General features: G+C 33.2%; 1 protein-coding gene across 4 annotated transcripts in view; it reads left to right on the plus strand.

Annotated features, from left to right (window-relative positions):
• The first annotated feature begins 1,842 nt into the window (after positions 1-1,842).
• Positions 1,843-19,176, plus strand: part of LOC103833252 — a 30,383-nt gene continuing 13,049 nt past the window's right edge. Inside the window, exons 1-34 of one of the 4 annotated variants that reach the window (XM_033276860.1) lie at positions 1,843-7,527; positions 7,866-7,947; positions 8,093-8,196; positions 8,710-8,805; positions 8,910-8,957; positions 9,099-9,149; positions 9,368-9,471; positions 9,614-9,731; positions 10,259-10,360; positions 10,477-10,674; positions 10,882-11,039; positions 11,237-11,395; positions 11,752-11,844; positions 12,004-12,358; positions 12,449-12,562; positions 12,992-13,087; positions 13,350-13,417; positions 13,631-13,751; positions 13,825-14,046; positions 14,132-14,359; positions 14,440-14,549; positions 14,738-14,834; positions 15,143-15,238; positions 15,336-15,476; positions 15,642-15,710; positions 16,151-16,394; positions 16,473-16,624; positions 16,712-17,032; positions 17,270-17,401; positions 17,501-17,614; positions 17,731-17,915; positions 18,203-18,311; positions 18,394-18,537; positions 18,874-19,149. In XM_033276860.1, the coding sequence (XP_033132751.1) occupies positions 7,513-7,527; positions 7,866-7,947; positions 8,093-8,196; positions 8,710-8,805; positions 8,910-8,957; positions 9,099-9,149; positions 9,368-9,471; positions 9,614-9,731; positions 10,259-10,360; positions 10,477-10,674; positions 10,882-11,039; positions 11,237-11,395; positions 11,752-11,844; positions 12,004-12,358; positions 12,449-12,562; positions 12,992-13,087; positions 13,350-13,417; positions 13,631-13,751; positions 13,825-14,046; positions 14,132-14,359; positions 14,440-14,549; positions 14,738-14,834; positions 15,143-15,238; positions 15,336-15,476; positions 15,642-15,710; positions 16,151-16,394; positions 16,473-16,624; positions 16,712-17,032; positions 17,270-17,401; positions 17,501-17,614; positions 17,731-17,915; positions 18,203-18,311; positions 18,394-18,537; positions 18,874-19,149 (4,722 nt within the window). In that variant the 5' untranslated portion in view covers positions 1,843-7,512. Of the gene's footprint in view, positions 7,528-7,865; positions 7,948-8,092; positions 8,806-8,909; positions 8,958-9,098; positions 9,150-9,367; positions 9,472-9,613; positions 9,732-10,258; positions 10,361-10,476; positions 10,675-10,881; positions 11,040-11,236; positions 11,396-11,751; positions 11,845-12,003; positions 12,359-12,448; positions 12,563-12,991; positions 13,088-13,349; positions 13,418-13,630; positions 13,752-13,824; positions 14,047-14,131; positions 14,360-14,439; positions 14,550-14,737; positions 14,835-15,142; positions 15,239-15,335; positions 15,477-15,641; positions 15,711-16,150; positions 16,625-16,711; positions 17,033-17,269; positions 17,402-17,500; positions 17,615-17,730; positions 17,916-18,202; positions 18,312-18,393; positions 18,538-18,873; positions 19,150-19,176 lie in introns of those variants that run through there. The other 3 variants (XM_033276859.1, XM_018653796.2, XM_033276861.1) reach the window with 3 other exon arrangements.

Raw genomic sequence — 19,176 nt, forward strand, 5'->3', positions numbered from 1 at the left:
AGTGTTGAATAAGAAATTTAAAACAATGAGATTATAGATATATAACACTAGTATGTAAATCATATATTTAAAATGTTCACAAAAATATTAAAATCATACTTTTATGAAATAAAAATAATACTCGCATGCACGTTCGGGTCAAACTCTATTATATTTGATTTCATCACTGACTGTGTATATCTTCTATCGATATTCAGCTACAAAAATGACAGTTTGCCTCAAGAATATCATGTCTTTCTATATACATTTAATCATCGAAAAGTCTTTCCTAGTTTACGCCATCTCATTCATTATAAATCAGTTTACCAATAATTGTTCTGAACATTTTGTACAAATATTTATCTTGAGTGAAAATATATTCATACATGAGAATACAAACTCCCTTTTTATGAGAATACAATCCCTTGAAGGGCACACAGTATTCAAAAGAACCAAACTCAAGTTCAAAAGTATATTTACACTATGAATTTAAGCCAGCTAGGCCAACTCCAGTGAGATACTAAAACACTAAATTTGGTGAATTTTCATTTCCGATGGGACACCAAAAATTACACCATTCCAACTAATTTGGTGTAACACTATTCATCACACCAAGTATTTAAACAATTTTTAAAAAAGCTTTTTTTTAATTACGTAATTTGTTTACTGATGAGCTGATCTCATTTTAAAAAATATTTTAGGTCAAAAAATCATTTATCGCATAAGAACCTAACGTTTTGGCCAGGAATCTCAGGACTGCTATTTGGTTACAATGAAACTATGGCAGCACGGTTTTATATCATGATTTAGCAATTTAAAAGTTAATTATGGTCATGAGAAGTTTACATTCATGTGTCAATCCTATCTATCTTCAATATTTTTCTCATTTTTGTGTTTTTTTTTATTTTAGTTATTGTTTGATATAAATATTGATTTTTGAGTTTATTTTCATTTTGTTATTTTGTTTTGGCATCAGATTTAGAAAGTGTTGAAGATTTAAAATATTAAAGAGATACATACTTAGGTTAAGATCCGCGCCTTGAGCAAAATGAATAAGTTATATTTGTTACTTATTTTATGTTTTTTTTACATATTATGAAATAATAAAATAATAATTATATATTAAATAGCTAAGAAATCATTTACTATTATGTAATAAATTGGCGTTCGCATATAAATCAAATGATCGCTTTTGTTTATTCGCAATTATTTTAGGATAAATAACTCAAATCAATCAGTCTTATATATCATATATGACATATAATTAAATTTAAATGATATTAACATATATACATATATTATACTTTTAATATGGATACTTATTAAATGAGGTTTCTACTCATATGATTTTATGATTATTTGCATATTTGTGTAACGAATTTTACATGAACAAATCTTTTTTTAATTTGAATGTTTAGTGGTTTCAATAATTTATAATTATTTTTAAAAAAACAATGAAGATTTCAAAATTAAAATAATAACTTTTCAATATATGTTCAACGCATATATCAAAATATAAACATGTATTTTCATATGATGTTTAGTTTAGTTTAAACTATATGATATATATATTAACATAAACACATATTAAAATAAAATTATTTATTCATATGATTGTATAATCACTATATATTATAGAAAAAAATTAAACCTTGATCACAAAAGTTTATGTGAGACTATTAACAAAATAAAACGTATACAAAAAAATCTAAATTTTTATTATATAATTAATGTAATTGTGTAATTTATTTTAATAATAAATAATTAAACAAAAATTATATAAAGTATACTTATTGTTAGTAAATCTTTATTATTTAAAATCATTAATTGCCATATGTATCTTGATCACATTAGGTAATTTCGTAGGTTTTATTTAAGGAAAGAATATATAATAATTTCAATTTGAAAAATGAATGATCTATAATGGATATACTATATAATATAACATTCCCTAGTAATTTAATTTTTGGACTAACAAAATTCTCAATTGATTCTAAAGCCGCCACGTAAGTGAAATTAACATTTCAATTACGTGACAACTGTGAAAGATTTTTTTTAATTATTACAAATTTAAGGTTACATCTTTTCAAATGTTCCTCGATTAATATATAGGGGATTGAACAAACATTAGAATAACTTTTTATCTTTTTATTTTATTTTATTTTATAATATTGTTAAACTTGTATTACTAACTAATACAAGTTTTATTGAAATAAATATATCACTAGATTGATCCGCGCTTCGAAAGCGCATAGTTTTTTTTGGATTATAAAGAAAGTTTGAATTGAATTAGTAATTTGATATTATTACATTATTATGCTACAAAAAATTTTGAATTTATTTTTTAAGTAATTTTCATACATTTGAGAATATTTCTTTTTTTTTATAAACATGCAAAAATATTATTCTGAAGTATGTGCAACTGCAAAGAGTTGAAAAATCATATAATATGTTTTGACTGTCTTTCAACCAAGTTTAATTTTTGAAAAACAGTATTCTAAAAATTGGATTAAATAAAACTATTTTTCTAGAATAACTTTAATAAAATCTGTTTAGGCATTCAGAAATTTGTTTTTTAAAAAGGTGTCTAACTACTGCATTCCGATTATTTAAACATTAAAAGATGTTTATTAACATTGTTTCTGTACCTGATATCCAAAATTATATGACATTCTCTTAGACCAAAATCTTTGTTCTAAACTCTATAAATTCTATAAAAAAACACATTAGACTCTATTAAGAGTATAATAAATTAGTAACTTGCAAAACAAAATTAAATATAAATTAGATGTTATTTATTGAATAGGTGAACATGGCTCTTCATTTCTCACACATTTTCCACCATAGTAAGTTTGTAAAAAGTAAAAATTGGAAAAGAACAATAGTTTTTGTCTTTTTGTTCTGCAATTATGAAGCTTAATAAGTGCATCCATCTTCTGGACAATAATTGGCGTAGATGATAGTTATTATATTACGTCAAAATCAATGCTCCTTACTTAATTTTGATTCCAAATATGGTTATTCATTATATTTTATACGCATATTTATATTTGAAAATATAAAAGAAACAAATAGATGGCAAAAACATGCTTGGAAATAAAAAAATGATTTCAATCTTAAAACAAATCCGCGCCATGCGGATGTTTGTTTTTCATTTAGATTCAATGATTTTTCTATATTTTTGGTAGAATATATTTTTAACAATTAACTAAAACATATATTTGTTTGATATAATTTCTGGTTTATAATATATTTATTCATTTTTTTTCTAGTCATGAATTGCATAACTCATTTGTTTATATATTTTACGGGGTAGACTCAGTGATTATCGTTTGTTTATATATTTTTTTATTTTCATTTGTGTTTTTTGGACGTTTGGTATTCTTTGAATTTTTGTCTTCAAATTTTATTTTGGAAAATCTAAAATTCTTTTAAAATTTTTTTATTTACAAAGCTAAGTATTTAATTATTTATTTATTAAAATAATAAATCCCATATTTCAAGTCTAGTTTATTTATTAAAATCATAAACCCCATACTTCAAAACCTCACCCCTCAAATCTAAATCCTAAATCTATATTAGTTTAACCCTAATGTTATAAGTGTATATTTATATCGTTTAAACTCAAGGTAAATATGGTTGAAGTAAACATGAAAATGATATTAAAAATATGTATTTTAAGAAATTTTATCATATTTTATTGAATTAGGTTTTCTTTAGACTAAACTTTACATAAAAATAATATATATATATATATGCAGCATAATATTCAATATATATTTTACATAAAAAAATATTTATACTTAATTTACCATTTTAGTTATCCCTTATATACTAAATCGCAAGTCACACGACCAATCCTATTATGACACATGGCACATGTTCTACAAAATTCAAAAAATCAAAATGATAAAAAGTTTCATTGATCGATCGTAAATATTTCTGTAACTGCCAAGAAATTCAAATTCCTATTTTTTCTCAAAACTATCACACTATAACACGTTCAACAATGAATTATATAACTTCCCATCATCTTGACTGTCTCATCTTCTATATTCCTATCAACGGTTTGTCTATAATTTCTAGGTCTTCTTCCCTATCGTTTTTAATTTGTCTTTGAGTGTGGCAAATCACGGTGACAAAAGTTTATGATTATTTATTTCAAATTCATCTCATCTATTCCTAAAAAGTATTCTATTTACTTCAAATTCATCTTCTCTATTCCTAATAATTATGCCTATGTAATCTCTTGGAGACATACATTTCGTCTCTTTCTGATTCAAATTTACAAGGAAGGACTGATGCGTTAAAGCAACGAGCTCAACAAGAAGAATCTGTTCTTTTTTTTTTTGAGCATTAGTTTTGTTTGACACTAAATTGTTTTGTTTTAACTATTTGATTTCTAATTTCAGGAAGTGTGTCGTTGGGAGAGAAGCTTTCAAGAGAGTTCATGGACTATGAACTTTTAATGCAATTGATAGGTAACCCACAATTTTTGTGGACATTTACATGATTTTTTATGAGTAAACTTTGTAGATATTATATTCACTATAAAATAAAACATGAAGTAAACCAGAAAAACTTCAAACTAATATTTGAATCCACTAAACTAACTAAAATTAAAGAAAGTTTTAAAACTAATCTAATTTAATTTTATGTGTCTTGGTTAATCAGTAATAAGTGTGTCAATGGTTTGTTAATGTATACACATTACTTATGATAAATCAGAGTTATTTTATACCAGCAATTTTAGTTATATATAACTGAAACTTGGTCTTATATGCAAGTGAAAATATACCCGTACGAAGTACGGGACCAATACTAGTTAGTAATATTTTGTTGTACAATATTCACGATCTGCTTAATTTGGAAGGAAATTTTCATGTTTACCATTTTTTGGTATCTTTACTCATGTTTATCACTAAAAAAGAGGAAAAAGACTCTTATACCATTGTTCTCTCTATATATAACAAATATTTTTTTTTATGTTTTTGAATTATACTTTTTCAAATTCGAACTTTTTATAATTCTGTTTGAATTTTTTTTTCAAAATTTCTTTTTGAAAATCAAAAATTATTTTTGAAATTAGTTTTAAATTTTTTTATGTTTCTTAAAGTATTTATTTATATATTTATTAGAATCCTAAATTTCACATTCCAAAAACTTTATAACACACCTCAACACTAAACCCTAAGTCTAGATTAGTTAACCCTAGGGTTATAATTGTCATTTTTATCTCTTTAAAAAGTAAATGTAAAAATGATTAGCGTAAACATGAAAAGTGATACTATAAATGTGATATTTTTTGATAATTTCCCTATTTTGAATAATTTATCTCATGAAAATTAAATGAAAGAACTAAACAAACTTTTTTTCCAAATTAAAAAATTGTGAAATTTCTAAAATAAACATTTCTTTAATATCGAAAGACATTCCCATAATATATGAGTTTATGTTTTATATTTTCAAATCTTGATAATTTTAAAAAAGATTTGTTGTAACTACATAATATTTGTTCCGTTAGTTTCCTTATCACGATTAACATCCGAGTAAATAAATGTGGTAACTGCGGTAAACTGAACCGAATTTTGGCATGGTTTAAGGTTCAAAAGAAATGATTATATTCCACTGAGTTGGTAAGGCCAGGGCCGGCCCTGAGAGTTTGGAGGTCCAACACCATTTAGTAAAGATTTCAAAAATTTGGAAGCCTAAAATTTTTTTTTTCACAAATTGGAGGCTTATTTACATAAAAAAAATTTCAAAAATTTTGGGAGCCCAAGGCGAATGTTTTATTGGGCTTGTCCCAGGGCCGGCACTGGGTAAGGCCTGGCTGATAAAAAACGTGAAGGCCTTCTAATTATTTATTTGTAAAGAAGTACTTTTAATCTCAATGGCACAAATCGTAAATATTAAGATGAACTAAAGATTAATTTCAGTTTATACTTCAGTTTTAATAGTTTAGATAGATTTGTTGGAAATAGATAACCAAACGGGAATAATATGCATGTATTAAATAAAAATATTTATTTTTTAGCAATTTACATTATGTTTCAATTTGTATTTCTCACAGAAGACTTTCATAAGACTTATAAAACTCCAGAATACTTCAAATGATATATTCGTAAAAATACGTTATGTTTTTTTGTTTTGTCATAAGAGACTACTTGTAATTTCACTAGGGTTTTGGGTTAGTTTTGTATTTGATTTAAGTTGAGACATACTTTTGTGTTTAAAATCAAGTTTTGGGTGATATTTGACAATTTTCCATAATTTTTATCCACAATTAGACGAATTATAATGTAACAAATTTAGTTTTTCATTGTACTTCGGTTTAAACTTGTCAAACTCTTACCAATTTTTTTTTTTGTTTTGGTGGTAAATACACAAACCTAAATTCAAAGTATCAAATTCTTCTAAAGTCTTTCCGTTCCTAATGCTTGTAGATCAAAAAGTTTAGACCACCAAATCATATAAAATTTGGGCCACATGTTTAAAAATATGTCTTTGTCAAGTGGTTTGATTTGTTAGTCATATGATTTAAACCGTAGTCCAATGATAAAGAATAGAAATATTCTTTTTAGATATTTGAGGAATAAAATAATTACTTTCCTTACGAATAAATTCGACTAAGATTGTAGTTTGAATTTTTTTTACTGTTGTGCACTTTTGTTGAAAAAGAAAAAAATTGTCTTCTAATTCAAAATTTTGATTATTCGGGTTTGTGTTTCAAAAAGAAGAAGAAGATTATTCGGGTTTCTAATAAAGAGGCTTGGGAAATAATAAGGATCTAGAGGTAATTTTGCAGTTCTTATTTATTTTTTTTAATGATGATTTATTATGATATAAAAAAGATTACACAGACGATTCGATAACCGATAATACTATCTGTCTTATAAAGACTTACGCCTAATTGCGTCAACTGAGTTATCATATGAAGATTCACGTGTGACCAGATTTACTTGCACAATGTTAAAGATCATTTGTAAGCCTTTTTTCTGTAGTCTTGTATAATTTTTTAATAAACTGCTCTCTTCGAAAAAAAACATAAATTTTCTGTAATCTGCAATAAATTACATAGTGTAGAATTCGAACTTCGGATCTAAATGTAGAAGCCTTTAAACCTTAATCAATAGGCTAAAATGATCATTTGAATTTTAAATTAAATAAATTTTAAATTAAATAAATTTGGAGTTAAAAAGTGTATTGACGGAAACAGTTACAAAAATACAAAATAGAGATAGCCAAGGACCGGCACGTATATTACCTGAAATTCATCCCTGAGTCTCGTTCTCACTTCTCCCTCTCTCTCTCTCTCTCTCTCTCTCTCTCTCTCTCTCTCTCGGTAGATCGCTCGCTCTAGGGTGTCGACACACGCTCGCTTGAATAGGAATGTGAGATCGTGCTTCCCTCTCTTCAATGTTGAATCGGTTCGTTTCTCGGATCTCGATGATCCTCGATTTTCTGAACCAAACGTGAAGATTACCTTTCCCGTTTTCGCTCACCAGCTAATTTCTTCTCCCTTTCGTCGCCGCCATGTTCGAAGCTCATGTAAGCCCTATCTCCTTACCATTTTTGGGGGATTGCGACGAGTTCTTCGATGCTGTGGATCGGAATGTGTTGGAATCATCTACGGAAAATCGAAACGAAATGGACTTATTAGTTGATAGTGCATTTAAATTAGAATATATGAACAGTTTAGCTTCGTTCCTCTAAGTTAGTGACCTGGAGAGGTAATGGCGTTAAGCAAATTTAGTTTTCCAGATATTTTAATCTCCAGAATTTGCATCGTCATCTTTGCTCTTATGTAGAGTTTTGTTTCATCAGTCTTATGTCCACTTTGATTGATTGAATGGAGGAGTATCTATTAAATGCAAGTTTGTATTCAGGTGTTACATCTGCTTCGGAGGTATTTGGGTGAATATGTGCATGGACTCTCCACAGAGGCTCTGCGGATTAGTGTCTGGAAAGGTTAGCATGTCTTCCTTTTTTCCTTCATAATTTTATATATATGGGAAGTATTGACAATTTTTATGCGCAAAGACTGCTCATGATTTAACTATCTCCATTATGAAGTAGTTTTTACTGGTTAATGGTGAAATTTCTTGCTTTTCAGGGGATGTTGTTCTTAAAGACTTGAAGTTAAAGGCGGAGGCTTTGAACTCACTGAAACTTCCAGTCGCTGTCAAATCCGGTTTTGTCGGAACCATCACTTTGAAGGTTTCTATTTTTTTTTTTTTTCACTTGGTGGAATTTTGATGATTTCCAGACCATTGTTACCATTTCTTTCTTGAATGTTTCCTTGCTTGAACTTGGATTGTGGATCCTTATTGGAAAAAGAGAGGATATACCACTTATTGATGACATAGCTATTAATGTTTGCATGTGTGATACACTCTTGGTAAAAGTGTTCTTTGATAGAGGGAAGGCGCATATCATTTAACTGAATATATTCTGGGCTACATTTTCTGCCAAACAAGTATTAACCGCTCTTTGAATAATGCGTGGAGTTTTGAAAAAGTAGAAACGCGAGTAATTCTGTTTGTTGCATAAATCGAATCTTTTCATACGAAGTCAATTGTCATGGAGATTGCAAGTAAGGGTGATACCCTCTCTGGTTGCTGAACTTAGACTTGTATTTAAAGAAGCAGGTGCTATTTTTGTATGCAGTATCCTGTAATTATGGCTAGGTGGTATATCTTGAAAGTTACTCATACAAACCTTTGTTTCCAGGTCCCTTGGAAAAGTTTAGGAAAAGAGCCAGTCATAGTTCTGATCGACCGTGTCTTTGTTCTTGCTTATCCTGCCCCTGATGGCCGGACAGTTAAGGTATATTGTTGGATTTTTTTTTTTTTTATTTGTGTGTGCGTCGTCTCGCCTGTAAGCTTTTCACTTTGGTTGGTACTGAATTGCTTACACTAATTACATACTAGGAAGAAGACATGGAAAAGTTTCTAGAAACCAAGCTTCAGCAGATCGAGGTACTAATTTTTTCTGTCTGATGCAGCTTCATGCATACTTCCTCTGAATACAATCGTTACATGAGACCTGATTTTTTCTCTTTTCTACAAGATAAACTTTGATGTTATTCTGGTTTATTGTTATCGTGTTTGTTCAAATAGGAAGCGGAATCAGCAACTCTAGAAGCAAGAGCAAAATCTAAGCTGGGAAGTGTATGCCTCTAAACATGATAACTTATTTTTAGTCTATATCTTTCTTATTTTCTATCCAGGGGGGTATCTATTTATTGACGCTGAAATTATCCTGATCAGATTAGAGGATTCCTTATGATCTTTTATGAAAGGAGTTCTCGCTAACTACTAGATAAAAAAAAATTTCATGTGCTAAGCATGATATAACTTGTAGCTCTTTTGTGGTTGGTTCTTTGCAGTCTCCAGCAGGAAATTCATGGCTAGGTTCGCTTATTGCTACAATTATTGGTAATCTGAAAATATCCATCAGCAATGTGCATGTTAGATACGAGGATTCGACCAGGTTTGTGGCTGTTTCCCTTCTGCTTTTATGGCCATATCTAGCTATTGTGTTCATTATTGATGTCTTTGTTATGATTATTTATTGGAGACGCCTCAGAAGTACTTGTGTAGTTTTTTTCTTATTTCAACAATACTTTCTCTAGTAATCCAGGGCACCCGTTTGCTTCGGGCATCACCTTGGCCAAGCTCGCAGCTGTTACAATGGATGAGGAAGGAAATGAGACATTTGACACAAGCGGTGCTTTGGATAAACTGCGTAAGGTGAGCTTTGGTTTCTTTCCTTTCTATTCTTAATTGGGAGAAGCAGTTGAAAATTGACAAAAGCATAGTGTTTCAAAGTAGTGTGTGATTGAACTATATATATCTATAGTTTCATAGGGACGTTTTAGTTCTCTTGTGGTTCATTATTGGTATAGTGTATACAGTTCCCATGTCTTGAGAAATCTTCTAGCTTCGAAGATTCCCCAATTTATGGTCTCTTCATCTACGAATTTCAAGGGTCTTTTCCAAGAGGCTTAAAACAAGATAGAAGTTAGAACATTGATTAGAGTTTTAAAAGGGAATGTCATTTGTTTTCACATGGGTGGGTGAATGAGGTAGCAGTTTTGAATTGATTCATAGTTAATTCTTGTCTCTCTTCAGTTAGCTATTTTCTCTAATGTTTGTGTTCGTTTTGAGTCCTAGTTTACAAGGTCTCTTGGTTGGAGACTAAAGTGTGTTGAATGCTAATTATGCTACTTATTGACTTGAAACAAAATAGTTAGGCTAACACATGGTCGCTGTAACAGTCCTTGCAGCTTGAGAGGCTTGCTTTGTATCACGATTCTAATAGCTCTCCCTGGGAAATGGAGAAGCAATGGGACGATATTAGTCCCGTGGAGTGGGTTGAGGTTTGTTCTTATCTACCTTTTTTCTTGGTTATTATTTTTTGTGCTTTCGTCAGATCATTAGTCAATAAATGTTACTTGAGGTTTTATGTATTTAACTACCGACTGTTTTGCCTCAGATGTTTGAAGATGGAATAAAGGAGCAAACCGCGCATAATATAAAGTCGAAATGGGCCTTGAATCGTCGATACTTTTTGTCCCCTATTAATGGATCTCTTAAGTATCACCGGTTAGGAAATCAGGAGAGAAATAATCAGGAGATTCCATTTGAAAGAGCGTCAGTTAACCTAAATGATGTTAACGTCACAATCACAGAGGTACCATTATTTCGGTACTTGGTGTAGTTGTTCTTTTTTCTTCCAGGGTTAGCTGTAAATGTTTTCTGTGGATTTTGATTTCTTCTCTCTGTTTTCCTACTTTCTGAGATGTTAGAGTTTAATACTGCGCCTGCTTAGCGATTTCTCTTTTCTTAAGGTTTTGGACTTAAGTCACTTGTATTTTGTGTTCGACGTTTCTCTTACCAGGAGCAATATCACGACTGGATAAAGCTAGTCGAAGTTGTTTCAAGATACAAAACATACATGGAAATTTCACATTTAAGGCCCATGGTTCCTGTTTCAGAGGCTCCACGTTTGTGGTGGCGCTTTGCTTCTCAAGCTAGTTTGCAACAAAGGAGACTATGGTACGTGTCTGTTGCATTTTATTCTCTCTCTTTCAGGATTTCACTGACAACTAGGAAAAGAGCCAGCATTTATCTGGATAAGCCATATTGTTTTTAGTCTTGCATAGTATGACCATCTTCTGGTAAAATATGTCTGCACTCGATCTGGGGAAGATGGTGTATTTGATCTGACTTTGCATATATTGAAACCATTTCAGCTATCGATTTTCCTGGGATAGCATTCACCATTTTTGTCGGTTACGTCGGCGCTATATTCAGCTGTATGCCAACTTTCTGCAGCTGTCATCAAATGCCAACAACCCTGAGATGAGAGAAATCGAAAAGGACCTTGATTCCAAAGTGATTCTTTTGTGGAGGTAATAATCATATTCCCACATTTGTAAAGCAAAGCATGTGGTTTCTTAACATTATTAAATTCCACCTCCTGATGTACACCATTGGAATCCCATCTCGCTGACACTTGATATCTGGATTGATTTGGGAGTTAACATGACCATGGTTAAGTTCTAAATATACTGAAAGTTCACAGATATATTTGAGATAATGCTTGATTACATGTAGTCTTCTCATACCACTTTTTTCATAAGAGTTCCAAGCTCTGCTATTCTTCTCTTATTTTCACTGAGATTCTCAAAGGCTCTGTACTGTCTGTGTTTCTTTACTCCTTCTGACTTATCTCATCATGTTCTGATATGTTGTATCGGCGTAATAGGTTACTTGCACATGCAAAGGTTGAATCTGTAAAATCAAAAGAAGCTGCCGAGCAGAGAAAGCTGAAAAAGGGTGGTTGGTTCTCATTTAAATGGTTAGTGGAGTATGTCTCTTCCTTCTGAATGTAGTTGTCTTGCATTTTTGCTTTTCAAATTTTGTTTTCTTATCGCAGCCATGAATGCAAAATCACCGGCAGGGTTGTTTTTTTATTTTGTTTCTAAATTAACTTTTTGTGGTTGCTATCTCCATGAAGGCGGACAGAATCTGAAGATGACCCGGAGGCTGATACTGTGGCTGAGGGATCAAAATCGATGGAGGAAGGATTGACTAAGGAAGAATGGAAGGCCATAAATAAGTTACTGAGTCATCAGCCTGACGAAGAGATGAATTTATATTCAGGAAAAGACATGCAGAATATGACTCACTTTCTTGTAACTGTATCAATTGGACAAGGTGCAGCTAGGATTGTTGATATAAACCAGACTGAGGTGCTGTGTGGTAGCTTTGAGCAACTCGATGTGACAACAAAGTTCAGATATCGGAGTACTCAGTGTGATGTATCACTGAGGTTCTATGGCTTATCTGCACCAGAGAGTTCGCTTGCACAGGTTTGTTTTCAAATTTATAGCTTATGCCAGGGTCAGCAATCCCTGTTTTAAGATTATATATTCCTGCCTGTAATACTGCTGTCTTTGCAGAGTGTATCCAGTGAGAGAAAGACAAATGCCTTGATGGCTAGTTTTGTGAAGTCACCTATTGGAGAGAACATTGATTGGAGGCTATCAGCGACGATATCCCCTTGTCACGCTACGGTAATCTCTTCATATATGTATGCTCTTGAAACATGTGTATTTACGATCTGGCTAATAGTTGCATAATACGTCTTAAGTATGACAGAGTCTATCTAATATCTAGCTGGGGCATTGAATGAGATTTGTGGTTTCCTGAAGATTGTATAGTCAATTTTCAGGACCTTAGAGAGAGTTTGTGGAACTTAAAGCTCCTATAGTCTGTGTCCTTCCCTTTGGAAATTATGGAGGGAATCTATGTTATATGTTGTTAATATTTGAACTATCACTTTTAACTCGAATGGGATATGTTGGAATTCAGTTGTTGTTTATACTGAGGGACAAAATAATTTCGGTCTAGTATCGTGGAGATACGCTTCTCAAACATATAACAGTAGCACAAGTCGTTTATATTCAAACTTGAGCACAATTGCAAGTTTTGCGTATTTGCAGATCTGGACCGAAAGTTATGATCGTGTATTGGAGTTTGTGAAGCGAAGTAACGCAATCAGCCCTACCGTTGCACTGGAAACTGCTGCTGTGCTTCAGGTACTGGTGTAATGTTCAGTAGCAATTTTCTTACATGATTTTTTTTGCTTATATGTCATGGTGACACGTATACCTGGGCATAAAAACCGTAACCCGAATCCGACCCGAAATAAGGGTATTGGATGGGTTACGGATCCTTCAAAAAACATGTAATTCAAATCTTTTTATGTATGCACCCTTTTCAAGTCCTTAGTCATATATTTCTGTATGTTTAACTTTTGGGCTGTACCATTTATTATTTTTTGATCGTTCTTCATTACAGATGAAACTAGAGGAAGTGACTCGACGGGCTCAAGAGCAACTTCAAATAGTGTTGGAGGAGCAAAGCAGGTTAGAACAGTTTAACCTGGCATTTATACTCTTTACCATTGTCCGTAAGATAAGAATTGGACCATTTGGTAGTGAACAAAGTAAGATGTTGGTTGCATGTAACAAAAGCTTATTTCCTTGTAGTGTGTTGAAAATCTAAATATATTTTATCATTTCGTACAATTAGCAAAATTTTCACCGGGTTTCCTTTATGATTTTCCTTTGGTTTCTCAGATTTGCTCTCGACATTGATCTTGATGCTCCAAAAGTGAGAATTCCTTTGAGGGCTTCAGGATCTTCCAAGTGCAGTAGCCATTTCCTTTTGGACTTTGGTAATTTTACTCTAACCACGGTGGTAAGTTTCCAGACTTTCCCTTCGACTTTAGTAGTATTTCTCTTCTGTTTTCTTATCTCTTGTACAATTGCAGGATACTCGGTCTGAAGAGCAAAGGCAAAACTTATATTCTCGGTTTTGCATTTCCGGAAGAGATATTGCCGCTTTCTTTACGGGCTGTGGATCTGACAACAAAGGTTGCAGTTTACTCATGGAAGATTTCACTAATCAGCCAATGGTGCCTCCCATTCTGGAGAAAGGGGACAGCGTTTATTCCCTTATTGATAGGTGTGGAATGGCAGTTATTGTTGATCAGGTATTACGGTGTGCGACATTTTATAAGCATGAATCAATTGTTGAAACGAGGCATTACTGCTTGACACGCATCTTTCTTGTTGAAGATCAAGGTACCTCACCCAAGTCACCCAACCACAAGAATTTCCATCCAAGTGCCAAATATTGGTGTTCATTTCTCGCCAACAAGATATATGAGGATCATGCAACTGTCCGATATCTTGTATGGTGCAATGAAAACCTACAGTCAAACTCCTCTTGATGACATCCCAGATGGAATCCAACCTTGGAGTCCTGCAGATCTTGTTAGTGATGCTAGAATTTTAGTTTGGAAGGTATGTGCTATTATATATACGTACTTTTCAATCTTGATTTATTTGTATCAGCTTTGATTGTATGTAATCTATTGTTTCAGGGAATTGGCAACTCTGTTGCTACTTGGCAGCCTTGTCACCTTGTTTTGTCTGGTTTATATCTGTATACATATGAATCAGAGAAGTCACTTGATTATCAACGTTATTTATGGTATGCGCTATTCTTCATATTTTTCTTTCATGTACCTTCCTTTTCTATTTTTTCTTCTTTTCATGTTTTTTTTTTGGAATTAAATCTTCTTTTCTTCTTTTTCTTCTTTTCATGTTACTCTTTTCTGCTACAAAGATTTTTGTATGTTTTGATATAAGACGGTTGGATTATAAAATTTGCATGTGCAGCATGGCTGGCAGACAAGTATTTGAGGTTCCGCCCGAAAATGTTGGTGGTTCTCCTTACTGCCTTGCTGTCGGTCTAAGGGGAACGAATCTTAAAAAGGTAGGCTAAGCTGCTTTATTGTAAATACTAGGAGGAGTCATATGAGAGCCGACAAATGTATAAGTTTTCCATCGAAAATTATACTCTTTTTTCTAGTTGGGTATGCTTGCTGAATCTTGAATGGCTACATACCTGAAATAAGATGATTGAGAGTGTTGGTGATTCTCTGGACTTTACTTTTTATTGAAGTTCCTTTCGAAGTTAAACTGGAAAACTTGCTCACAGATATTCCTTTACAACCACGCTTTGTATGCTGTATTTTCATTTGTGTTTTCCACTGAAGATTATTGATCTTCTGCATTCTTCAGGCCCTGGAATCTTCTAGCACCTGGATCATAGAGTTTCAGGGGGAGGAAAAGGCAGCATGGCTGAGAGGACTTGTCCAAGCAACCTATCAAGCTTCTGTATATCTACACAATCTCTTTGACTTTTTTTTTTCTGGGCTTTTCTATTTGCATTGGTTGTGTCTGGTTGACACTGAAAAGTGTTGTCCTTTTGTAGGCTCCTCTGTCGGGGGATGTACTTGGTCATACACGTGATGGTGATGGTGACTTCCATGAACCTCAGACTGGGAATTTGAAAGCTGCTGATCTTGTTATTAATGGTGCTTTAGTTGAGACGAAGCTGTATTTGTATGGAAAGGTTGGCTTTAAACAGCTTTCTACATATTTCTATGTGTGTGCTATCTGTATGCCATGTCGTACTAGTTAGGAACTCATAGTTGCTTGAACTGAGAAACCATTTATATTCTGTGAAAGCAATTTTTCCTGATTTTTCCTTGCCTTTTGAAATCGTACTCTCCCGCAGATCAAGGATGAATGTGATGAGAAGGTTGAAGAGGTCCTGCTTCTCGAAGTTCTTGCTGCCGGAGGAAAGGTTTGTGTTTGTTGGACATAGTTCATTGCGTTAAGCTGATAGATAGTGAATTGTATGCATGTGTTTTGGGTTGTCGGTACTAAGGATAGACCGGTAAAGGATGAGACCTGTTGGGGGTGGACAACTTATATTTAGGTTCTGGTTAAAATGATATTATTTCACCAAGTCTGGCTAAGCTAGTGATTATGGGATGGAGACTACCAACAGAGCCGTTCATTAAAAGATAAAATCCATAGCGTATCGTTTGCTATATAATGTTGCATATCTTAGGAGCACATCTTGTCAAGTTGTCCGTCGTTTGGATATTTGTATTTCTTCCATTTATAGGGTTCCCATTCTTGATATGCATGTAATGCTTTTGTCCAGCTGCTTTTATTTATCTTTGTAGGTTCTATACAATAGACTAGTTTGATAGAGGCATAATTGTGTTTGATTTACAGGTCCACATGATAAGTTCAGAGAGTGGCTTAACCGTTAGGACGAAGTTGCATTCTCTAAAAATCAAAGATGAACTTCAGCAGTCAGGAAGTGCTCAGTATTTGGCTTACTCTGTTCTGAAGAACGAATACATACAAGACCCAAGAAGATGTGATGCTTATGACAAGGAGATGTCTGTAGGACATGCAGATGATGAAGATGCTTTCACTGATGCTTTGCCAGAGTTTCTGTCTCCTACAGAACCAGGTACTCCTGATATGGATATGATTCAATGCAGCATGATGATGGACTCTGATGAACATGTGGGGATCGAGGATGCTGAAGGTGGATTTCATGAGAAAGACACATCTCAGGGAAAAGGCCTTTGCGATGAGGTATTTTATGAAGTGCAGGGTGGTGAATTTTCTGATTTCGTATCAGTTGTTTTCTTGACGAGGAGCTCCAGTTCCCCCGATTATAATGGAATCGACACACAGGTATGTAATCTCAGACAATGGGAGTCGCCTTAGTGCGGCAAATATTCCTTCTCAGCTTTGTTAAGTTTAGCTTAAAATCAATTTCAGATGAGCATTCGCATGTCAAAACTGGAGTTCTTTTGCAGTAGACCAACTCTAGTTGCTTTAATTGGTTTTGGATTTGACTTGAGTGCTGCAACATATGTTGAAGATGATAAAGATGCCAACAATCTGGCTTTTGAGAAATCTGGTAGTGAGAAAGAAGCAAAGGATGAAGGTGGACGCATTGAAGGATTACTTGGATATGGCAAGGACCGCGTAGTGTTTTACCTGAACATGAATGTTGATAGTGTGACTGTGTTTCTTAACAAGGAGGATGGTTCTCAGCTTGCGATGTTTGTACAAGAACGATTTGTGCTGGACATTAAGGTAAGAAATATTGGCTTGGGTTTCTTATTTGACGTATTTGATTTTATTTCTAGTTTACTCGTAATCTTGACCCTATAAAAAAACCAAAATTTGTTAATCATATTATTGTAACTAGGATTCTAAAATGTTGAATCTGTAGTTGGTTCTCTAATTAATGTTCTAAAGCAAAGAGAATTAGTTTCATTGAAAGTCTGTTTCAGTTAACTAGTCTCTTGGTTAAACTTGTTTATTTTAAAGGTTCACCCGAGCTCTCTTTCAATAGAAGGGACTCTAGGAAATTTTAAACTCTGTGACAAGTCGTTAGACTCAGGAAACTGCTGGAGTTGGCTCTGTGACATACGTGATCCAGGTGTTGAGTCTCTTATCAAGGTATCAAATACTGGCGGCTTTATTGCAGTTTGGGCGCTATTGTTGATTCTTATTTTTCTTGTGGTTCTGCATCTGCTTAATTCTTATTTTACTCTGCAGTTCAAATTCAATTCATATAGTGCTGGAGATGACGACTATGAAGGATATGATTATAGCTTATCTGGTAGACTATCAGCTGTTCGCATCGTATTCCTCTACAGATTTGTTCAAGAGGTACCATGTTCACCAACCTTTTCTTACATAGTTTATTTTATGCGCAACCGAGTCTTTATAAAAATGGTCTTCTTTGGACATTTTGCTGTGGACCAACCCAATGAATTGTTTTTTAGGTTACAGCGTACTTCATGGGACTTGCTACTCCTCATACTGAAGAAGTCATTAAGCTTGTTGACAAAGTTGGAGGCTTTGAGTGGCTAATCCAGAAATATGAGATAGATGGTGCTACTGCGCTGAAACTAGACCTTTCACTAGACACTCCAATAATTGTTGTCCCTAATGATTCTCTAAGTAAAAAGTAAGTATAAATGGTGTGGTAATACGTAGTATGTGCTATGCTATCATAGTTATTAGGTTTATGAACCACTTCAGTTTTACGATAATTTTTTATAGCTCTCTAATTCTAGTCTAGTAGTTGCCATCAAAATCCTTTGCGTAGAATCTAGTCTTCATCCTTTAGGTCTAAAATATTGGAACCTTAAGTTCTGCAACATGTTATTTCCTTTTTTTGCTGATTCTCCAAAGGTTTACTTCAATCTTTCTCTGAATGTTGGTAAAGCCTCAACCCCTTATATTTGTTTGTAGTTACATTCAACTTGACCTTGGTCAGCTGGAGATATCAAATGAAATAAGCTGGCATGGGTGTCCGGAGAAAGATCCAAGTGCTGTACGTGTAGATGCCCTTCATGCGAAGGTACATTGTACGAAATACCTTTATATAATGTGTGGGAGGAATACACTAGCCTGATGGTTGTTTCTATTGTTTTTTTGTAAAGATTCTTGGACTAAATATGTCAGTAGGCATAAATGGATCAATTGGTAAACCAATGATACGTGAAGGCCAGGGACTGGACATTTTTGTCCGCCGCAGCCTACGAGATGTTTTTAAGAAAGTACCAACACTTTCAGTTGAGATCAAGGTACTGGATTTCTTCTTCCCTCTACGTTTGAAGAACTTAAATTTTTGCTTTTGGTTTCAAGAACCTAAACTTTAAACTGAATCAGTTTTTTTTTTGCTTCTTGATATTGTTAGACTAGGGATGGCTTTACTTATAAACGATATTATCTTATAAGGATCGCATTGCTATCTAAGACCAAAAATGGACCAAAATACAGTCACAGATTTATTTTATTCGCTGTCTTACAGCGTTTTTATCCTTTGTTTGTTATAGATACCATAGATAGCCTTGTTACAATCTCTTTACTGGTATCAGCAGTCATTTTGGACTCAAATTTTCTCGATATCTACTGTGCAGATTGATTTCTTGCATGGTGTGATGTCTGACAAAGAATATGATATTATTGTAAGTTGCACAACCATGAATTTGTTTGAGGAGCCAAAGCTACCTCCAGATTTTCGTGGTAACAGTCCTGGTCCCAAAGATCAAATGCGTCTGCTGGTTGACAAAGTGAACTTGAATAGTCAGACGATAATGTCACGTACAGTTACAATACTGGCTGTGGATATAAACTATGCTCTTCTTGAGTTACGTAATAGTGTTAGTGAAGAGTCACCGTTAGCTCATGTTGAGGTACGTGCTTCTGAGCCTGATCCTTCT

The sequence above is a fragment of the Brassica rapa genome, chromosome A08, assembly GCF_000309985.2.
Source record: "Brassica rapa cultivar Chiifu-401-42 chromosome A08, CAAS_Brap_v3.01, whole genome shotgun sequence".
Classification (NCBI taxonomy): domain Eukaryota; kingdom Viridiplantae; phylum Streptophyta; class Magnoliopsida; order Brassicales; family Brassicaceae; genus Brassica; species Brassica rapa.